We start from the raw sequence: 23,424 nt of genomic DNA, 5'->3' as shown, positions 1-23,424 counted from the left end.
AGGAAAGTGCTAACTGGAGAAAAGTGTTGTAGAGTTTGAAGCTGAGATTGCAATATGGAAGGCTTCCTTCTCCAGTTGCTGCTTCTGGGCTCTTGGGTGCTGGCTCTTTTCTGCAGGCATGGCGATGAAATAGGTGGGAATCAGGCAGCTGCTGGTTTTGAGTTTCTGTTTATATTGTTTTTTTCCTGCATATTTCACTGTGCTTATTCTGCAAATAGGCTAAGATTAGGTAATCATGTGTTGCATTATTAGATTATTAGCTAAGGTAATTGCACATTGTGTTATGATATCTTATATTAAACTCTTCTCTCTTTCTCTCAACCCTGAGTTGTGTGTTACTCTTCCCCTCACTTTTGTGTGGGGGAGCAGGCAGGTTAGTACTTATGCTAAAACCATTGTAGTGCAGTGCACCGCTGTGTTTCATGCTTGGTTGTGGCTATTGATGTTGTTTTTCCCTGGGTGGTTATTATAGAACAATATTTGTGAGTGGTTTTTATGCCTAGCTGAGCTGGTGAGAATAGGTGCTGCAGTCTGCTGCAGCCCTATCCCAAAAACTTGGCTTCACATGTGAATAACTGTTTCACTTTCAAGCTCCAAGGTAATTTGAATAATTCTTGTTGGCATTAACACTTCTGTCACAACAGAGATGCATTAGGTCGGAGCCTCAGGACCTCAAGGAGGAAATGTGGCACTTTGGAAAACACCCATCACCTGTCAATGTCTGTTTTTCTTTGTGCTTCAAAATCTTGCCTTGCCTTGTCAGTGAAGCTGGATGAAAGATACAGAAGACTTGGTCTCTGTTATTCACGAATTGAAATGCAGGCTTTCCCTTTACCTTCAATTCAGGGTTTCTCTTTCCCTGTAATATATGTTAAGGCAAATTCCTTTCCTTATATCAGAAGGCAAGTGGGCAGCACAGGGAAAAGACACAAAAGAAGACTGAAAATAAATCATAAGCTAAGTGCCAGACTGAGGAAGAGAGTGATCATAAATAGTAGGAACAACATACAGTATTTTGACCATTTATCATCCAGAAAGAGGGTTGGTTTTTGTTTTGTTTTGTTTTTCTGGAACAGGTGAGTGAAGAGCACAATGTGACTAAAAAAAAACCTGGACTTGTTTTAGTTCAGCAAAGGGAAGATTGAGAAAGATGTGATTTCTCTCTAGAAATATATCAAAAGAGTAAATGCCAGATGAAGAGCTATTTGAGCTAAAGGGCCATTTTGGCAAAAGAACGGAAGAGGGGGAAAATAAGCCCTAAATACATTCATCCCAGAGAGTGTTTTAACCATCTGAGCAGTGAGGGTTTGCAATGTCCTCTCAGCTTGGAGCCACTGGGACAATCATTGAGACTTAAAGGTAGAGACTGATCGCTGCATGAAAAGGACTGAGTGACAGGGCTGCCTGGCTTTGACAAGGCACAATGCTCTGATGCTCAGGTCTTGCTCTCTCGCTCAAAAACAAACAAACAAACCCCACAAAACCAAAAACCACCACAAAAACCCCACCCTAAAACCCATGAAAATGAAAATAAGTGGAGGATTTGCTGGCAGCCTTTTGTCAGCTAGCAGCTATCAGTATTACTGAGTGCACTGATAATTTCCTCAGTTAGTTATCAGATCCTCATCCAGCCGGGCCCCTGAAGCTCCTTTTTTCATGTTTTACAATCACTTTACAATGGAAAAAGCTGTTTATCCATGAAGTTGGTGCTTCAGTGGTTAGCAAGTGTTTGTCTTATTGCAGATGAAGCTACTAAATATGCTTTTCAAGACTATTTAACATGTCAGTCAGTACTGAACTCCAAATGGGCCATCTAAATATTGAAAAGAAATTCTTCAAAAATTGCTACAGTATCAGCAGCATGAGGGTAGCTCCCCTTGCTTTCCCACCTTTGAGAGTCTCAGCCTTTTCAGTTGCTGGGATTTCTTCATCCTCATGTAAACCTGTAGGTACTCACCCTCAAGACTGCTAGGCTCGTGTCAGGGTGCAGGAAGTGGCATGAGAATAAGGCTCTGTTTTTACTTTTGTACATTGGAAAGCAGTTTCTGGACGAAAGTTCTTCACTTTCTAAATCAGAGTTGTCCCATATATTGGGCTATAGTAACCTAGATCAATAGTCAGCTCTTAGATAAGGTTTCTTATTCAACAAAGCATGCAATATGTTCATATTATTAAGTAACAACAATACTATTAATATTATTTCTATTAATACATAATTTTTTTACAAAAGAAACATTTTTGTGTTGCAGTAGGATGTGAGCCTGCCTCCGGAGGTGGAGAGGGATGTGTGACCTGCTTTCATTTTTTTGGGATGGTTTGGAGGTTTTTTAATTTGGTTTGGTGTTTTGCTACTAAGTGTCAAACGGGTTTTGTGAATATCTGTGGAGAATAAAACCTGCAGCTTGGCTGGTTGTCACCTTATCATCAGCAATGTTCTCAATTAATCTAAACCCGCACAAATTTCTGTCCCTTGTGGCTATTTCAAATTTAGGTTTCAGTCCTCCACTGTATTTTAATCTTTCTGATAGATGTTTTAAGTCCTGACATTTTTTGTGTCCTTAGTTTTATCCAATCAATTAAGATGCAAATTTTCCATCAGTCTGGCTAACATTAATTTCAGGTGGTGTGCAAAGCCAACTGAAACCTCTGAGAGCTTTTCTGTTGACTATAATGGGCTTTGGATCAGGACTCTTAATAGCAGTAATTTGTTTGACTCTATTCTAGTTTAATGAATGATTAGCAGATGTTTTTCCCACTCTTTACCTAACAGTTGATAAACCAAAATCCATGAGGAGATGTGTACTAAATAATGGTATGATTTTATAACCCTCAAATTGCTTTAGAAAATAGATTTATAAATCATGCACATAAAAGATATTGACAAATTCTTTGCTATAATAGAGAAAGCTTGCTGTGCTTTATGTGAGTCTCTCAACAATAAAGTGTTACCTATCTTGGGACACTGGAAAAAACGACCAGATCTTTATATATCTTGGTGTCCTGGGTACCTATCCTTTCAGTTCTCTTTTATTTGAGGTAATTTACATGTCTTTGGTACTCCACATTCCTGTGTCTTTTAGGACCAGATTCTTGTTTAAACAGTGTTTCAGCAGCTCTTTATGCAGGAATGGAATTGTGCAAAGAAAAAAGCCCTCGATTTTCCAATTACTTGTTGTTATTCTTTAAGCCACTTTACAGCCCAAGCAATGTTTCTAACACCGAAAGATATCAACTATCAGGATTTGTTCTACTCAACCTTTCATGATATTTAGGCATCTGGCTTTCCAGCTCAAGTAATCAAGATGATAATTAAACCTACATCTTTGTGAATGTCAAAACTGTCATCTGCATTCAGAATGTTACAGGTCTGCAAGAAATGATGATCAAGAGAAATTTAGCATCAGTGAGGTCATTAAGAAATTGTTCCAGCACTGGCTTCACCAAAAACTGCCTTGTCAAAGCAAATGAGGTACATGGAAGTATGCTGTATTAACTGCCCATATAGAATACCTAATCAGTGTAATTAGAAACTAAGCTTACTTTGCAGATGTAATTGTTGACAGTGTTTTAAATACTAGCAGTACTAGAAGGTTATGGGTAACCTTTTTACTTTTCGTCTACTAATACCTTGCACTATGTGCAGTTGCATAAGCATTTATTACAGATTAATTACTTTCCTACTGCAAATGGGTATTGCATTTTCAGTGAAAGCAATAAAGCCTGTCATTTTTTCTTATTAAATAATGAGAAACTAACAGTCATTTGAAAATGAGTTAACGATACAATAGATTCCAGCTTAGAATAAGGTGAAGTCAGAAGTGTAAAGGTAATGAGGAAATGTGTCTTGAAACTGTTCCTATTTCTACATGAAGTCACATGAAAGATTTCCAACCCAAATCAGCAGTCAGAATTTATTTCCCAACATTCAAGTTGGTCCTGAGTTTCCAACCAAAGTTGTAAGCCCACACTTGGCTCTGACCAATACCGAAGTGGATCATCATATGGGATCACTAGCATTGAGAGATGTCTTAATCATAGAATCATAGAATCAACAAGGTTGGAAAATACCTCAGAGATCATCAAGTCCAACCTGTCACCAAACACCTCATGACTAACTAAGCCATGGCTTCAAATGCCACATCCAATCCCCTCTTGACCACCTCCAGAGACAGTGACTCAACCACCTCCCTGGGCAACACATTCTAATGGCCAATAACTCTTTCTGTGAAGAACTTTCTCCTCACCTCAAGCCTAACCTCCCCTGGTGCAGCTTGAGACTGTGTCCTCTTGTTCTGGTGCTGGTTGCCTGGGAGATGAGCCCAACCCCGACCTGGCTCCAACATCCCTTCAGGTAGTTTTAGGGAGCAATAAGGTCTCCTCTGAGCCTCCTCTTCTCCAGCCTAAACAACCCCAGCTCCCTCAGCCTCTCCTCCATAGGGCTTGTGGTCCAAACCCCTCACCAGCTTTGTTGCCCTTCCTGGACATGTTCAAGTGTCTCAATATCCTTCTTTAATTGAGGGGCCCAGAACTGGACACAGTACTCAAAGTATGGCCTAACCAGTGCTGAGTACAGGGGCAGAATGACTTCCCTGCTCCTGCTGGCCACACTATTTCTGATGCAGGCCAGGATGCCATTGTCCATCTTGGCTACCTGGGCACACTGCAGGCTCATGTTCAGCCAGCTGTCAACCAGTACCCCCAGGTCCCTTTCTCCCTTCTCTTATCTGCAATGGAAACAGCTTTGTCCAATACATTATAAATCTAGGCATGCATGGAAATATTTGTCTCTTGAACTCCCTGTTACATGCAAACTTCAAGCATGGCAACTCCTGCTGCAGAGCATCGTGCAGCACCACTGCTGCACATACCATTCCCTCTGTCATCATTCACAAACTTCACTGGAGAGTGGGGGTTTTTTTGCAGCTAGTCAAAGAATCAAAACTAAAAATGCTGGCCTGGAATTCCATATGTGGGCTTTATATAGCTCTTGGCATGGTAGTGTGTATTTCCATTAGCTAGAAATATGGTCTACAATATCTAAGGGACTAACTGAGTGCCTCAGATAACTGTGCGATGTGAGATGGAATGAATTCAGCCTGTGCATCCTTTGCAGTGGCAGGGGAATTATGCAGCTCTGATGGGCAAAGCAGCATGTCCATCATCCAACTGTCCAGGAGTCATGACAAGAAATACAGAGCTTAGGGAGATCCCATGCCTTGAAGGCAGTCACATGTATCTGCTTGGCACCCAAAGCCTTTTCATGACAGGAGGCTCCCCTCCATCTAAGATGCAGTTAGATGTACTGCGTTTGTCATCTCTTAACATCAGATGCAGATGCCTAGAGCACTTGCCCAAAGGGTGCTCTGGGTCATGTCTCAGGACTATTCTCATCTGAACTGGGAGTTTCCATCAAAACACTCCAGCTGCTCAACCAAGAAAACCTTTGAAAACAAGAGGAGGAGCACAAGGGCCTGACTTCCCCCTAGCTCTTGGGTTGCTTGCACTGAGAAATTTAATAAGCACTCATTCCTGCTCCTTGTGCCTTTCACATTAAATATCCCCAGAAGAAAAAAGATGGGAAGACCTCATTGCTAGCAATTTTAAATACTTTTGCATCTACCTACATTACTGGTATTTTGAACTGCAGACTCTTAAGAGTAGCCCTAGGCAGGAAGAATTTTGTACCGAATTACTTCTGTCCCTGTGGATTAAATGTATAACCTGAAGCAAAATCTGAGCCTGGGTGTACAGAGAGAGGTTCTTAATTGCCTGGCAGCCTGCAAATTCCCCTTTCCTAGTAATTTTCAAAGGATGGGGAAATGGGGCCTCCAGTGGCAGTGCTGGCATTCAAGACAGAAGAAATTTGAAGCAGCAGTTATTTGTTAGACTAATAGAGCATCTGATTTCTGAGAAACTTTCTAACAAGCAGAATATATAATAGTACAGCTGAGCAAGTCATCACTTGGCAGCATGTCTGCAGGCTTGAGCTTTCAGTAACCTGTAGACAAGTGGCAAACCTAGTGCAGGGGTAATGCAAACCCTGACCTGTGACAGGGATGAAGGATGGAGGAAATGCCATGGGGAGTACTGCTGAATGGACTTAAAGTCTTTAGAAAACTCACCCATGCTCTGTTGCAGACTGCCAAGTATATACATGTAAAAAGCATCACTACCTGGAGACAAGTGTGATAACTCTTGAAGGCTAGAGCATAAACTGCAATATATTTAAATACAATATTAGAAGGAATAAGCTAAAGATTACCATGATATATCATAGCTGTGATTACACAAGCTGTTTGCTGGTATGCCTCCTGCCAGCTAGGATAATAGCTACTTTATCTCCAGGTTTTTGCGGGAGAAATATCATCTGAAAGAAGCCAACTGCTGGTGGTAAGCTGGGGAATAATTCAGAGTTTAGCCTAAGGCTCCCTCTGGAGTCAAAGAGACGAGACTGATAGCTTCAAACAGGGATTTGAGCAGGGATCTAAGCATTTCTGGGGACCTCTGTCTAGGGAAAACCTAGGGAGGTGTTCTCCCTGCACCTTACTGGAGGTACGCCACTGCAGGGACAAACTTGGGCTGAGCAGACACTCTGGGTTTTCCCTTGTTTATAGGAGAGAACAAAACCCGTGAATCTCAATTAGGCTGCAGCGCTGGGGCAAAGCCATACCACACTGCACATTGCAAAGATAAGGGACATTGTCCAAACAAATATTGTGCTTGCTTAAGCACTACATAAAGTTCAGTTAATTAGGCAATACGGCTGATTTTAGGAGAAGTAGTTCTTGCTTTTGTACTACTATATATCCCATCCTCATGGCTTTCTTCTTCAATTATGACAAGTGATGCTATACATTAAGTAATTGCACAGAAGGTGTGCATTCAAGACCACAAGTCAGCCCTCATGTGAGGTTAAGAACCACATAAATGAAACACTCAAAACCTTAAATGATTTTAGAAAAGCTCAGACCCTGTATTGGATGGAGTTTGAAAGAGAGATTCTGTCTATGTTAAAAAAAAACATTCAGAGAAGCCTTGGGACTCTCACTGCTTTTTGTTTTCAGTTGTCTACTGTAGACAGGTAAGAGCTGGCTCTTGTGATAGTTGTGACTGTAAAAACAACACTTGTGGAAACAATCTTGACACTAATTGGACCATATTTTTGGGGGGGGGGGAGAGAAACAGCCAATCATTTATAATAGAACCTGAACTCCTTTAATATAACAAGTAGCACTTAAGCAGTTAATTGTTGTTTATCCATAGATCAGCTACAAAGTACACCAAGAAATAAATCTCTTACCAGATAATTCCAACCCCTACCATTTTATTTCCAATCAGAAAACTAAGCTTGGTACATCATTAGTTTTTTCTACTTTACAGTATGTTGCTGTACTGGAATAAATAGATAATAAAAGTGAGCTGAAACATGCTCAAAGCCGAAGAAGCCTTGCTGTTGACATCAAAGGCCTTGCAATCATATCTACAGTGCTGAATATTTTATCTATTTCTAAAGTTGTTACATGTATCACTAGCTACTATGAGATTTAAGCAAGCGTGTGACAGCTTGCTCCAATGCAAAGCATGGCAATTAGATTTAAGGATGGTTTGCTTTCTAAATCTTCAGAGTCTTTTCTTTTTGGTTTTAGGGGAAGGGGCTGGTAAACTAGTGTCAAGGTGGCTTTGAAAACCCCTCCTGGAATCTGGCTGTACCCTAACTCCCCTAAAATAATTTACTAGTACTTGCCAATAAAAAGTGTAATGAACAGAATTAGCATTCCTGATAAAATCAGTTCAGCTGGAGATTTTTTATTTGGTTTTGAAACATTTGACTTGATTAATCAAACAAACAGGATTCCACTGTCATGTTTTGATATCAAAAGCTCTTTTGCCTCCTGGGCAGGTAGAGCTTTCATACAAACTTTCTGCTCTTAACAGGCAGTGCCCCACCTTGAAGAGAGGTTTGTTTGCCATTTAGAATCATCCCAAACCAGTGGATGTAGTTTTTCCTTCTTCCTTAATCTGCCATATATCTGCCAGTAGGAAAGATGCTACGTTTAATGCTTAAGAATCCCTTTTGCTACTTGTGTGTTGATAAGAAATTGCTTTCATGTTTGTTTTCTTTCAAACTGTGTCCAACTAACCATCACACGGTATTTAACATGTAATTAAACATCAAAATTTAATCAAACACACAGTAGTCGTACTCCCTCCATCTGAAGGAAAAAACCCAAAAACAACAGCCAAGCAATTAATCTTTAAACCTTTTTAATAAATGAATATTCATCCATCAATATTTTCATAAAGCATCTCTTCATCATTCCATTTTGCTATTTACATTTGTTTAGTTGGGTTTCTTCACTGCTGAAGAATACCAAAAATACATAGATGTGCCTTAAGCAAAAAAGACTGGGTTTTAGTTTATCTTTACAATGGGATGAAATCAACTTAGAGTTAAACCACCATAATATTTCTACTGTTTATTGACCCTTTGGGCTGTAACACAAAATAGTTTCACTTTTCTTCTTTTTTCCCCCCCTCTTTTTTTCTTAATACCTTTTACAAACAAATGATGTGTAAATGTTATTTATACTAGTGCTGAATTGGAAAGGAGTTAATTAGCTATGAATTACATTACCCTGGTGCAATTTGGTTTAAATTACCCTTTTTAGACTTAAAAGCTTTCTATGGTTAAAGTCATATACTGCAGCTAGCATACAGGAATAAGAGCCAGGTCAAGCTCAGGTCAAGGCAAACACTGTTCTTAACACATAAGGTTGTGTGTGTGTGTGTGTGTGTGAGAAATGGTGCTGGGACCAGAAGGGAATTGGCAAAGAAAGGCACCAAAAAGCATGTTAAAGATGAAGTGTTAACCTTAAGTGATATTTTCCTGGCTTTTTTTCAAGTCAAATCAAGAGTTGGATCTGTTCAAGGTTCAAGCTGCTTGTGCCCCATGGAAGTCAGCTAGATCAATGAATATGAAATCTTGTAAAAAAAGCTGAAACCTGCAACTGCCCCTTTTCGTGATGGCAGGCAAGGTGGGGAGTGCTGTTCCATGGAAGTGACTGCAGCAGCACACTGCCCTCCAGTTATGTGAAGGATGAGAGGGTCCTCACAGACTGAATTCTCTTTCCTATGCAAGGTCCAGAAAAACCACCATTGCCTTTTTGCTCTGGCCAGACAGTAATTTTCCATCTGCTTCAAAATCCTGACTGAAGCCACTGGAGTGGGATTCAGAGTACACATCTCTATCACAACCAAAATGTCTCTTTCTACTGAAGATCTCTGACCGCAGAGCAAAGGTGCTCTAGGAGCCGAGTCTTGAAGAAAAGAAAGAACTGTGACTGAATCATGAGGGTGGGACCACGCCCTTCTTGGATCCCATCTGTCAGGTCTGAAAGTCTTGCTCAAAGATCATTTCATTAGGATAATCTTTCTACAGCAAAGTCTACCATTTAGAAGTTTTATTAAAATAATATTTTTTTATTACATTTTGTTACTAGGATACGAACCTGGGGGTAGGGGGAAGTGTTTCAACAATTCTACCAAACATGTAATTTGGGAAGGTGTTAATTGTTCAGTTACTTTCACTGTAATGATGACAATCTGCTCTGTAATCCCTTCACAGTTTGAAGAGATACTAGAAAGCTCATAATGCATTGTGGCCTACCAATAGGAGCTAACATCGAGGAGCTTTTAGAAACCAAGTTTTTCTGTTCCAGCTATATGACTTCCTCTGAGGCTCTCCATACTGTGTAGCTGTCTGCAGATACAGTGCTTAAACACTGCAGTTACAGTCACTTTGCACCACTGCCAAGGATGCAGTAGGACTGCGGTGCTGATCCTGTCAGAATGACTGTGAATGCTACTAGCCAGGGATCACATTGTAGCTTTGCTGCAAGGCAACTGTGTGGAGCCCATTCCTGCTCAAGGAGCAGACCCCAGAATGGGACTCCAATGCAGACTTTGTAATCCCAGTTTATCTATGATGAATTTCAGCCCAGAGCAAAGTTTCACAGTTCAGCTGTAAACAGTCAGGAGTGGGAACAGTAACAGACCGTACACAGCAGCAATACAACTATCGTTGCTCTAATCACACATAAATCAAGTACTAGTCAGTCCACAGGTCATTATAGAGCCAAGGCAGCCTTTTCAGTTTCATCCCTTTTTGCTGTTTTTGGTGGATGCATAGCCACACATTTTTATCCCATAGATGTCTCTAACCAGCATCCAAATCTCTCTATGTGTCAAGAATTCTGACTGATGCCCAGAGAAATTCTACACGCAGAGAACTGGCAGGGCTAAGCCTGAAACTTTTTAAAATTTATTTTATCTATTTATGCTACTGTATTTGTTGTTATTAGAGAATGTACATGATAGAAACACTGGTTACAAAAAATATATCTTCTTTTCTTTAGAAAGGTTTAGTTTTGATAACTAACAAGTTTACAGATCTGAAATTGGCATACCTTGAATGACTACACCTACTAGACTGAAAAAAATCCAGGTGAGGGAATGAACTGGGACGAAACCCAAAGTGGTCAAATTTGCATGAAGGATATGTTAGAATATAGCTAATGCTGAAAGAAAACATACCGTTTGCTGTCTCTTGTGATCTGTGACAGCAGCACACTAAGTTGGCAAGTGTACGGGTATACACTTTCAGTAAACAAATAAAATAGGAAAATGCTCCATTTTACTGAATCAAAGTATCAGAGGTACTCTACTTGCTCAACTCTAGAGAACAGAATGTTGTAACATCACAGAAAAAAAATATGACATAGCATGCGGTCACAACAGCAAGCACAGGGAAGAAAATATTGAGAAAATATACTTATACGCATAGTATGCAAATATATTTTACATTAACATACAGTGTTATAAGAATGTTAAATAATGTGGATCAATGTTTAAAAAAGGCTACGGCTAGGTGGTTTCATGTTGAAGTAGCAAATAACCTGAGACATCTTCTATGCTTTCACTGGAGTAACAATCTTTACATCTACGGCAGATGTAGAATACATTTGACAGTAGTTGAATTCTCAGCTAAATTATACTAAAAAGGTGCTGTTCTTGTTCAAAATTACATGGCAGCTGGAACCAGTCCAAGGGAAGGAAAATGTGCTGTACATTTACAGTACATACAAAAGATTCATTTCACTGTTGATGGACACTTAAAATGCTTGTTTGACATATTATGAACATGTACATGTCACCAGAGACCTAAAGCAACACTCCCATGATGAACTTGCTTACTGCAGAAGAGAAAGCAAGAGATGATTAAAAACAATGCCCACTCACAACCAGGTAGGAGGGGAAGTGAATTATGACATATATAACCCCAGGAAACTTTAGGAAAGAAAAATAAATTTGGCTTGATGAAATGATAGTGCATGGATCAACAATATAAATGACTTCAACTTACCAGCATAACTCTACCTCTTTATGACTAGGGTGTATGGCAGCATTTGCAAACAATGTTACTAAATACTGACTTTATACACGATTACAGCTGTTTGAAAACGTCTATGACAATCAAAGTTCTGTAGTGATAATATACAACACTTACTTTCTCAAGGCTTGCTGTTTTGATGACACCTGCCTTTTGATTTAAAAAGTTCCTCTGAAGTGCATTCTATGTTGAAGTGTCCATGACCTCAGAACAAATGCGTACATGTGTGTGTGCATACATATGCTTTCGCTTTGCAGTATGTGCTTTTAAGTACACACGGTTCTTTGCTACATGTATTCACACATACATGAGTATGGTCTATGTAGTAAAAGTTCATATATATATATTTTTGTATATAAATATATATATAAACTCTGCAGGCAAGTAGTACACCGCTTGTTAGAGCTGAAGTCCTTTTAAAAAGTTCAGTCACTCAGTTAACATAGTATAGCCAGTAAATTAGGTTGAAAAGAGAAAATGTGAATGGAAACACCATTCTTGACCATCTGTCGATCGCATTCACATCTGTTAGATCAGGGATTTTTATTTTCAGTTGCGAAGACCTTCTTCGTAAATGGCCCCTCTTGCTGTGGGAGCCTGTTCTTTCTGATGAACGCCTGCCAAGGCTTTCGCGATGTGAGCTTTGTTTTCTGTACTGGATTCCTGAGTTGTCAAAGGATATCGTTGAATTTCGGGCATCTGTAACGCTGGTGGTGATCTCGTTCCCTGCCACCTCGTTGTGAATTTCAAGTGATGTTAGCAGAATGTTGCCATGGGTGTCCACCTAGGGGGCAAAAATAGAAACATAAATTGTTTTAAAGGACCTGACAGCTATCAGCAGGATGTGGGCATATTTATATCTCCAAATCCACACCTATTTTAAGAAAGCACGTATTCAATTTAAGCATGTGATAATCTTAGGAGGGAAATGACAGTACTCATCTGCTTAAAATTAGGAGGGTATTTAAATACTTTTGTGAACAGGGTTATCATCACACTAACAGCACCCAGTACAAAGCTTAATTTGGCAAAATCAATAATTTTCCTCTCCCTCTAAACCAGCTGTGTTTTAAAAGATGATGCAGTTCAGTGACATGTCTGTAGTGATGGTAAGAGATGGATTCTCTCTCTGCCACAGTAGGAATTAAGTTAAACTAGACTAGTTTTTTTCTATCTGGGATTTAAAACCAGAAGTTTGCTAAAATCACAAGAATTAATAATTCTGGCCTGCTAAACTCTTTGCATCTAGCAATCACAGAGCTCATTTACAACTCTTCTCTGAAACTTTTCTTCCCAAGTGATTTGCACAAGTTTTCCAGTCATGGCAATGTTTAACTGCAGAGTTTTTCCCACTTGGTAAGTGATCTTAAAGAGAAATGAATGTGGATATGTAAGAGGGAATAGGTGGCATTCTTCTCTTCAAACTTTATATTGGAGAGACAGTGTTGAATACAGGTGAGCAATGCAATACCATTCTCAGTAAGGAAGAGAAAGGTTCTGATCATTTAGAGTCTTTAATAAAGTCTGTGCCAGACTCTCCAGTCCTTGTGAGCAGTGATACCCCAAAGAAGCACAGGAGTTGAGTATGGTTCTTTCAATCCAGAAAAACTTCCATTTGCTGTGAGTGGCACTGATGAGGAGCCCCAAATGATGCTGTCTTAGTATTTGGTAGTTTCAGTGGTGGAGCACTACATCCCTTTGTGCCCCATGCCCTGCATGCTGGAGGACAGGGAGAGAACACAGCTGATGCAAGGATCATCTCCAAGGAAAATAATAGCTGAAGGAAAAATAAATGCCCTACGCTGGGTATTTTCAGCCAATTAACACGTGTGACTATGTTCAAATGAACTCAGTTCTCCATGTCAGAAATAGACAATGAATCACAGCATACAGGATAATTTCCCCTTTTATGTATCAATTTTATTCTTCCAAAATTCATGCTGCAATTAATACATTTTTCTAACCTGCCACGTGATCTAGCTGTGTTAACTTTGCATCAGTTGAACAATTCATTCCAAAAGTATCTGTTTAAAAGCAGTTGAGCACACACTATTGTCATGGCTTTTTGAAGCTTGTATGGTCATGACAGCAGGTCCTGTGCAAACTTTGTGCGATGCACTAAAGGTATGCTTAGCTCTGTGTCTGTCCATATGCATTCGCCTTTTTTCAGTCTTGTTAAAATTCCATAAAATAGCTGTTTCTTTCATTAATTATTGATGCTACAGCTTATCTTTCCTCAGCAAAAACAATTAGGATAGTGCAGCAGCAATGCTTTGCCAAGCTTCTTGCAAATGGAAAAAGAACATAAAATGCTATGAATGACATACAGGCAGAAAGGAAAAAAAAACCCTAAAGTATTTAACAAATCTTGCTGTTGTAGGCAACAGCACATTATGCTGATGAGTGCCTATAAATAAAAATAAACAACGTGAGCCGAAACGATGGTGTGGAGACGCCTCAGTCATGATTAAGAATTTATTTTCCCTGTGGCATAAACCCATTGGGTACAAAAGTACAAGCTTGAGGTTTGCAAAACCAAGTTTATGCTGTTGATACCTGTAAACAGGGAAGACACACAGTTGTAAAATACAGCCATGGATACCCCACTACTTATAGTGGACTCTGAAAATAACTGCATGTGTTTTCTCTGATTTTTGCTTGGTTGGTTGTTGGAGACTTTTTCCACAAAGACAAATTATGGTCAGGATTTGTAATAGTATCACGTGAAATATCTCCCCAATGTGCATTTTCCTCATGAAGTTTAAAGCTAAACCTTTCATCCAGGTCTTCGCAGTATCTCCTTTGCCTTCTCCTCCCAGGCTTTGAGAAATTAATCAAAGCATAAGGAAACAGACAAGTACCAAATCATTAATTAATTCCCTGAATTAGCTGAATCAGCAAGGATCCAAATATACAAAAGTGATGGTCTTCTTTCAGAATTAATTTTTATCAAACCACATCTCTCCCATCTCTGAACAACTACTGATCTCACACCAGGGTGAAGCGTCTGAATCTCACATAAATCCATTTGGAGGGTGAGAAGCATGACAATTTGTGAGACATTTTATATCCAGGAAAAACAGACTGACTTTTGAAGGCTCATCATTTCCAAGCTATGCATATTCCAGCACAAACAAAAAATCCAAAGACTCCAGCAGCCTAATGGCACTACATAAAAATGACCATAACTCACTCACTGAAGCCAGAGAGAGGACAATTAAGATAAGGCTCACAAAGAACCTCGGCCCTTCTCTTGGTCACCAGTGGCCTGAACTTAGATTGTATTTTGTAGGTCTGAAACTTTGATACCCTTTTACAGCTGGGAAGTGCCGAATCTGCTGCTTAATTCTGAACAAGATAACTGGCTCATTTGGATGTTAGGTACTGCATTTTTAAAGAAATGAAAGACATGCTCTGCTACTGAATAGTTTTTGCCAGTTCTTGGAAAATTTCAGCTTTAATGCCAGTTTGAAAACACTTCACTAGTTGGGAAACTATCATAAAGCTTCATTTACTATTAGCTAGTGTTTGAATTACTTCATGTTCGTTTAGCTCTCTGTTAAATATTCAAAATTATTTCAGGAGTACTTTACAATGAAATCTTCTTTTCCTCATAATTCTTTCACTCTACTACACAAAAAAAGAAAGAAAGAAAAAAAAAAGGAAGCATTTTGTTTAAACCCCATAGGTATGTCTAGGAGTTCATCAATCCCAGATTTTTAAAGAGCACATAAACACTTTACATCATATGAAGCAATATAAATGCAAATAGTAGATTTAAATAACAGCATGAAAAGCAGTCTCTGTAGTGAGTCTTGCATTATTTTACATCAAAATTAGTATTCAAGTACATTATCCCACTAAATAGATCTCCCATTAAAATTGTAATAAAAAGTTAATTGTTTTCAGTGGAACTTGTAATAGAGTCTCCAGCTAACCACTTGATTCTCACCTGGTCTACCCTAGTGCAAGCATATATATGGTCTTGCCAGGAGTAAACTTTCTGGTAGCAGTTTTCATCTACTTAAGTATAAATGGCTTTACTTATGTATTAATGGCTTCCCGCAAGAACTCTGCACATCAACCTTGACAGATATTTTTAAAACCTTGGCACCTACTCATCACAGTCATGGTTCAGAAATATCCCACTGTTTCAGCACTGAAAAAAAGTACCCAAGAAAGATGAAGACGCACAGAGAGGATAGTGCCAGCTTTGCTATTCTCATATTTCCCAATTTAAACTGAGTGATAATTCTGCCACAGCAGCCAAGATACTTACTCTCAGAATAAAATCCCACTTGTGAGAAGGGTTGATACAATTAACAGCTCTTTAAAAGCAGTGAGTAGATGTAAGTGGCCTGAGACTATTCTCAGTAATGCCTGGTGGGAAGCTACTGCCTTGGCCAACAGCAGGGGTTTGAGCTAGGAATTTCCATTGCTATAAAAACATGCAGGGACTTCCTGATGAGAAGGGCCTTTTTATAAAGGCTTATGCATTGTTTTTGTTCAAAATAAGCTTTTCCCACATGCCTGACAGGCACAGGGGGTTGAAGCTTGAATGAGTTTGTGCTATAGTTACCCTCCTGGGCTGAACTTTTGGTCCCACTAAACTGCAAACATAAATTGCCACAACTTGAACTAAGAACTAACAGGGAACTGTAACAAATCATAATCTCTGTGGATTGGCCCGGAAGGAGCAATGTCCGAACCACATGCTCACCAGCTGATTATGCCAGTAGCCTCCATCACAAGAGTGAACAAGTGAGAACAGGATTGCCTTGGAGCTCTCTCATTGTAAATTAGGCTGTATCTGAGCCTTATTTAAAAGAAACAATGTAGCAAAACTGAAAGTGCAAAGAGAGCTACAAATGAAGCCAGAATCTGCCGATGCGAACAGAAGAAATAGAATCGATCAGTAGCAATGGTGATCAATTTTCTAGGGAAAACATTTTTAGAGGACATCTATATTTCTCTGACAGCTTTTGCACAGAGGACTTTAATTTAGGCACTGATAGCATAAGCAGAAGAAATAGTTTATAAAAAAATCTGAATTCAGTTATCAAGGTTTTCAAATGAGCATCTTCAATCCAAACACTGGTACATGCACAAAAATTGTCATAGACATGAGCATCTTATGTTTGTCTCCAGTAACTATTGTTTACCAGGACAGGCTGGAGAAGTTCAGCAAAGAACAGAACATTACCTGAAAAAAAAAAAAAAAGTGACACAAAAGCAGTCAAAAGAAGAGACAGTGAAATGTGAAATTTTCTTTGTAGTCAGCTGCTGATCCACAGATGAGTAATTTGTAAAGGCTTGCTCAGGTTTCTTCTCATCACCAGCTCTGAATCTTCTGAAACTGTTTCCAGAGATTCTGTTATATCAGATATGCCTCAGTCATCATTCTGCCTTCAGCAGTGGTACCTGGGAGATCACAGGGCTGAGTTTTTCTTTCCACACTTTTCTTTGTCTGATCTGCAATGTGAGGACACTAGCTGTGCTGTTTTCATGCTGCAAGGGCTCTTCTCTCCCTTACACCTGGAGCTCTTGGGCTGGTTGACTTTAACACATGGGCAGAGCTGTACAGAAAGCCACAATGGGAGCACAGAAGCCAACAGACAGCTCAACTGCAGCAGATGGTGGAGCCTTTCTCAACACAGAAAGCCTCAGTGGTAGCATATCAGGAGAACTCAGAGAAGCACCTAAAAGCTGGGTGCTTGAGGGGCATGCCCACAGTAGCTGGAGCAGCATGGAGATGGCTGTGTCAGTTTGGGCTTCTCAAGCCTGTGTCCTCTGATGCAGGGCAATGCAAGTGTGTGCGTTAGCAAGCAGAATTACTGAGCATGAACAGTGGCTACTTTGCAAAGTAATTATCAAATAAAACACAAACATAACCATGTCTGTGGATTTTGTGGCCTAGAATGCTTTTCTGGTTAAAATTTTCCCAGTCTACAATCCAGTAAGACTAGGAAAGCATGAAAAGCCCTTTTTCTGCTATAAGGGGGATGTTTATGAAGAAGGCTGATTGCTTGCACTTTGTAGTTCAGTCCTCTGATGTGCAAAAATGAACTTCAGTACCGGAGTCCATGCTGGTTGTTCTGGTTTCCACGGGTTGAAAGCACTGTCAGGGTCCAGTGGTGGGAATTTGGCAGAAGTTAAACTCCCTTGCATAGGTCCTTCTTCCAGCCAACAGCTCTCAAAGCAGCTCCCAAGCAGCCCAACAGTCCCTCCAGAAAGCAGCAAGCAGTCCCTCCGAGCAGCCACCAGGCAGTCTCCAGGTAGTTTTTCCAAGCAGCCGCAGGCAGTCTCTTTTATCCTTTCACACCTTGCCACCAAGTGGTTGACACCTGTCCTGCTTGGTCAGCAGACTGCAGGCCTAAAGCCATCTCCAGGGCTTCAAAACCTGCCCCCAGGTGTTTTTGCTGCCTTCAGTGCCAGGGAGTCACCAGGGTCCTAAGTCCCACCAGGGCATCTCCCCAGTACAAAGCCCCTTACTTGACCCCAGGGGCCCAAGTGCCAAGCTCCCTTATACCAAACCATTACCCCTAATGACTTCCCCAACAATGCTGAGCCACATACATATTTCAGTTCCTTACAAGCAGCTGGAGCGAAAATAATGTGGCATTTCCCCCTCATCTTTCTCTTGTTACCTTTGCTGGAGAGACAGAGAGCGACAGCCTTAGCAGCACTCCTAGTCTTGGGTACCATAAGAGCATAGCTCAAACTCAGAGCCCGAATGCCTGGCAGCATGTTGGTGCTGTCTCTGCTCTGCTAATGCTGCCTCCCAACACTACCAAATGATTCCCACACAGCTGCAGCCCCTCCTGAATCTGCTTGGTCCTGCTAGAGCACAGAATTGTTCTGTCACTACATCCACAAGTTTCAGCATCTGATGTAGACAATAAATGGGCTAATGTTTGTTTATTTATTTATTGGCTTTGTTGTTTTGGGTTTTGGTTTGTTTGTTTTCTAGTGCCCTGAGCTAACTCTCTAAATCAATGACAGGGAGCCCAGTTCATATACAAGCAAATTCAATTACTAAAACAAAACAGCAACACAAATTGACACAAATTGGTAATCTTAGAAACAAACTGAAAACAACACCTTCTCCCAGTTTTATATTTGAAATATTTTCAATCTTCTTTCCATCACAGCATAAATGTTGATAGTCACTAAGTAGCTGCAATAGCTGGAAAGGGGGCTGCATGATTTTAGGCATTTTCCATTTCTTTTGAAGTGTCACATAGCCTCAAATCATGCCAGATTTGGAACACTTCCCTTTTTTAATACCCTCCATGGAAGCCCTGAAAGGCTCATCAAAATCACCAACCCACTAATTTCACTGAAGCTGCACAAAGTAGTCTTCCACCTATGGCTCCAAGTCCTTACAGTGCAGTATAGCCTTCTGTTTGTGAGCCCCTGCCAGGATATGCAGGCCCTGAGTTCCAACTCTAGAGAAAGAAGCAATCAACTGCAAAGCAGCCAGTATTTCTAGCATATTCAATGAGCTTCAAGAGCCAACAAAGGAGAGGCTGGAAGTTAGTATTTCTTTTCCTCCTCTGAAGAGGCCAGAGCAAAGGCTGCAGTGCTTTCACATGCTGTCTTCCATGGCAAGTATGTTACAAGCCCTGGCATGACCACCTGTCCTGCTACATCCATGCATGTGTGTACAGCATAATACATGATGAGCATGATCCAGCACCATGGATACAGTTTTCTTGCTTCAGGGCTGTGGTGTCTTGAAGCCCTGGTAAACTTTGTCCAAAGTGTATCTGTTAGATGGATTTTCCCTGAGCTGCCCATCCTGAAAGCACTGGGACTTCTAGCCTGTTCTGAGCAATTCCTTCTGGTTTGCATTTCCCAGTGTTTCTCAAATAAGAAACTCAGATATGACATTCTACATCCATTGCATCTGTATTTTCTGTTTATGCTTTGCTTCTAAGGAATACCGCTGATCAGCTCTATCCAATGTTTCTGTCTTTTTCTGTTACATGCCGGCACAGCTTCTCTGAAGGCACTGAATCCTGTAACTGCAACCAAGCTCTGTTGACCTCATCAGCTGAGGCCCAGAGACAAAATGTTTTCTCCACAGAACGGGGTCATGCCTCATTATTTATCCTATGTCATTCGAACAGCAAGCATTCACAGTCAGCATGAGTAAAAGTGCTTCTACAAAGCATAAAGAGCTTCCTTGTAACAGCTGGGACTTCAAGGGACAAAGTTACACACTCTTCTTTCAGCTCTGGTGAGCTGTATTTGTATCCTAATTTCGTTCATGTGTGGTTGACATAAACCAGCAGAAAAGTCAGAACAGTCTGTGATATTTGCTTAGTATGGTTCAGAAAAAAATCCAACGTTCTGCGCTCAGAAGTGAGAAGCAAAGGGTCAATATATGGTATGATTAAGTCTGGGATATGAAATTGGCATGAATCTGGTTATGAAAACTCTCATTTTTATTACTTCAGGTACTTATGCTTTTGACAATACACACCAATTGATCTCAAAATAGAACAGGCATGCTTGGGGTGCTATTGGGTCTATTAACATGACCTGTACTGAATTTTATAAATCCCTTAAACAGATGAGATTCACCAGATGGTTTCCATTGGCAGAACTGAAACTTAGGGCATACATCTGCATTACCTGCTTACTGCTAAATCCTCCATTACTTTCAGTTGTGATGTTCTTTTTTCCCCCCCATCTGATATTTTTATTAGTATAAAAATCTATTTTTCCAGAAAAGGGAATTAATTCTTGCTGCTAGATTACACCTAAGCAGTGCTGCCAACTGTGATGAAGATTTGGTTTCCTAATACACTAGACAAAAATTACTTTATCGGGACAAAAATTACTTCACAGATACAAGTGTCAATAATTAGGTGTAATTCTGCATTACATTTACTATAGCAGACAGATTCATTAGGATCAAAAATACAGCTTTAAATTACTCTTGTGTTATTGGTATTTAACAAATGGGTAGTAGTTTTGTTACTGTAAACTCTTCTAACTTATACTTAATACTAAAACCAGTGTTGAATACTTTGAATTTCACTTCCAAAGGGGATTGGATGATGTAATATTGCTATAAAGGAAACTGGCTGGAGCGTCATCAACACAGACTCTGCTATTGCTGTGCTTCAGAAATCAACCTGAAAGTTTCTCCAGAAATCACAATTTTCTGCTGGTCTTAAACAGCAGCAGATGATGATGCCACATGCAGAGGTTCAGCTAAGCTGGCCAATTAATTAGCATAGCAGAACTAATCCTTCATCTGTTATCTCCCATTCTAAATGCAACTGCTCTAACTGAAGTGAGAAAAAGTATGCTCAGATCCTGGACTGCATCATGTGAATACATAAACAAAATCACAATTAAATTATGTTTGATTTAGACAAGTAAATGCCTTTGTAGATCTGAGCCTGTATTTTCAAGGTAGCTGTGCTCTCATTGTTTTCTTCTTCTAATAGTTACTTGTCACATAGATCATTCTTGTATCAATTTCTGTACACCTAAATATATTCTTCTGCGTAGGTTGTTGAAAACAAAAACATCAAAGTTTGTCCACAAAGAAAGGGTATAGTTGGTGATGGTTTTATGTAAGTTTTTTTTTTTTTTTTTTTAAATTTCATACAGTTACTTTTTGTAATAAAAGAGAGACTAAAGAATCCTACCCGGTTGCCTTCAAACTTTGAGCGATCGTTGTTTGCCTTTGCTGTCTTTTCTGCAAGTTTCTTCTGCCTTTGAGGGCCTTTTCCGAAGAAAATGTAGTTGACAAAGGCGTATTCAAGTAAGGCCAAGAAGACAAATACAAAGCAACCCATAAGATACATGTCAATGGCTTTAACATATGGAATTTTAGGCAAAGTCTCTCGCAGATGAGTGTTGATTGTTGTCATAGTCAGCACAGTTGTAATTCCTACACAAAGGGGGGGAAAAGCACATTTTACTACTCCAGATACACCATGTTTCAATATTAATTTTCCTTTTTGGCAAATCTGCCTTGTTCATGTGAGGAAGCTTAAAAATTTGTGAAAGATAACTTGTAGGTGACACCACTGCAAAGGAAAGTATAATTAAAACTCCATGCATTATTATTCTGCTACAGTATTTCCTTCATATGATCAGTGGGAACTTGTAACAAGGGGTCCTGGCACCACTGTTGTGAGTTAATGCCAGTGTAGCTGGCTCCATGAAGGCCAAACTGATCTGAAACATGAAGGCAAACAGTTTGCCATGAACTGAACGGGGTGCTCCACCAGAACTGTGCTGCTCAACACAGAGAAGTGAAGTTTTTTAAAAGTAACAAAACTACTTAGGGGTCTGGATAGATAAAATCATGTGCACATACTAAGGCAGAGTGTTCATATAGGTGGTGAAAGATTAATTTTCTGCAGTTTTAAAATTTCTAAGCAATTGGTTGAAGTTAGCTTTGCAGGGCTCTTCTGTAGTAGATGGAGAGAGAAAGGCATCTTTCTAGAGCAGTTTATCCCATCTGTTTTAGACACTTCTTTCAGGAAAGGGCAATATTGAAGAGGCATTTGAGATGACTGCTTTAGAGAAGCAGTGTAATTTTGACACAGAAAGAAGTGAGATGAGCAGGGAGAGGCATGTGCATTTACTGAAAGAAAAAGTCAGGGAAGAAGAGCAGTTGCTTCATAGTGATTGACTAGACACCCATAAAGTACCTAGAAAAATCTGTAAGGTATGTCAAACCCTCATTTTTTTACCCAAGGATGGATGTAGTAGCTGAAAATACATTATGAAGCACTGCTTTGAAAAGCTGTTAAGAAAAGCAAATTTACTGTCAAGTCTACTTGAATACACAATAAACTGCAGGGTCTGTATCTCTGCTGGAAGGTTTATGGGAATCACAAATCACAAGTGGCTGAAAACACTGATTTGTGGAATAAGTCTACATTGGTAGAAGAGGCAAAGCCACTCTTATAAGTCCTCCCCATCACTATTTGCTCTGATTCCATAATTATAGCATCAATTTGTGAGCAGTCACCAAAACGCAGGCAGAACAAAAGCAAAGATTGAAAGAAAATTGCTGCCATACTACTAAGTACAGCTTCTTTTACCAGAAGAAACAAAAATAAAGATACTATAACTCAAAATCAAGCTGTCAGTGTAAACGGTGTCACTCCAGGGAACTGTAGTAGTAGCCTATACATTTCTGTAACAAATATTTTGTATATTTAGTAGGTGAGCATCATGCAGTTTTCAGTGCTTTTACTCTAAACTGTGAAACAAGCTTGTGTTGATGTCAGATGTTTCACAGTTTTAAATACAGCAGACACACACACAACACAAGCCTATTTAAAAACTGTATTGGGTATAACTCACCTAGCTCTCCTGTAAAATGAGGAGTATAGATGACACATTATTTTTAACTGAAGAAATTTTATGAAGTCTCTGAAAAGCTCCATGCCTGACAAGGAACATGGGTGAGAAAGCTGGGAGACTGTAGTAAACACTATCATATACTTGCAGCCCAAGGGATTTCTCTAGCCTGAATTATGTTCTTTCTCTGCAGGATTACCTGCTGCTGCTTCCCATAAAGGATTTCATAAATTATTTAAAAGAAATTGATTCTTGTTCAGAAAGCCCACATATTCCTTTTAAAACACTCCTGGCATCTCAGTACCATCACACAGATGCTTTTGAAAGCCTAAGTCAACAAGAAGCCTGCCCAGTGAGTGTTACGATGTCCACAGTTTTTTTAAGTCTGTTCCCAGGCTGTAACCTTGATTCTAGAGATAAGTACTTAAACAGAACATGGGGGCAGTTTGGTGGCTCTGTTGGTGATCCAGAATACTAAACACACTGAACAGAAAGGCAGCTACTGCTAACCAAAAGGAAATATGTCCCCTGTGAGAGACTGCTGACACCCTGCAGCCAAATGTCCATTTGATGCCCAATAATTTATTTTAAAGCACAACTGAAGAACAAATAGCTTACACCCACCTATCATACAA

General features: G+C 39.8%; 1 protein-coding gene across 2 annotated transcripts in view; it reads right to left on the bottom strand.

Moving 5' to 3' along the window:
• Window positions 1-10,487: 10,487 nt before the first annotated feature.
• Window positions 10,488-23,424, bottom strand: part of GABRB3 (gamma-aminobutyric acid type A receptor subunit beta3) — a 233,671-nt gene continuing 220,734 nt past the window's right edge. For both annotated transcript variants that reach the window (XM_054164813.1, XM_054164812.1), the window contains 2 exons: window positions 21,118-21,362; window positions 10,488-12,233 (listed from right to left, as the gene is read on the bottom strand). In XM_054164813.1, coding sequence (XP_054020788.1) covers window positions 11,883-12,233; window positions 21,118-21,362 — 596 coding nt within the window. In that variant the 3' untranslated portion in view covers window positions 10,488-11,882. The remainder of the gene's footprint in view (window positions 12,234-21,117; window positions 21,363-23,424) is intronic.

Source organism: Dryobates pubescens, chromosome 10 (genome assembly GCF_014839835.1).
Source record: "Dryobates pubescens isolate bDryPub1 chromosome 10, bDryPub1.pri, whole genome shotgun sequence".
NCBI classification, from domain to species: Eukaryota; Metazoa; Chordata; class Aves; order Piciformes; family Picidae; genus Dryobates; species Dryobates pubescens.
This window is presented reverse-complemented; position numbering and strand designations above follow the sequence as displayed.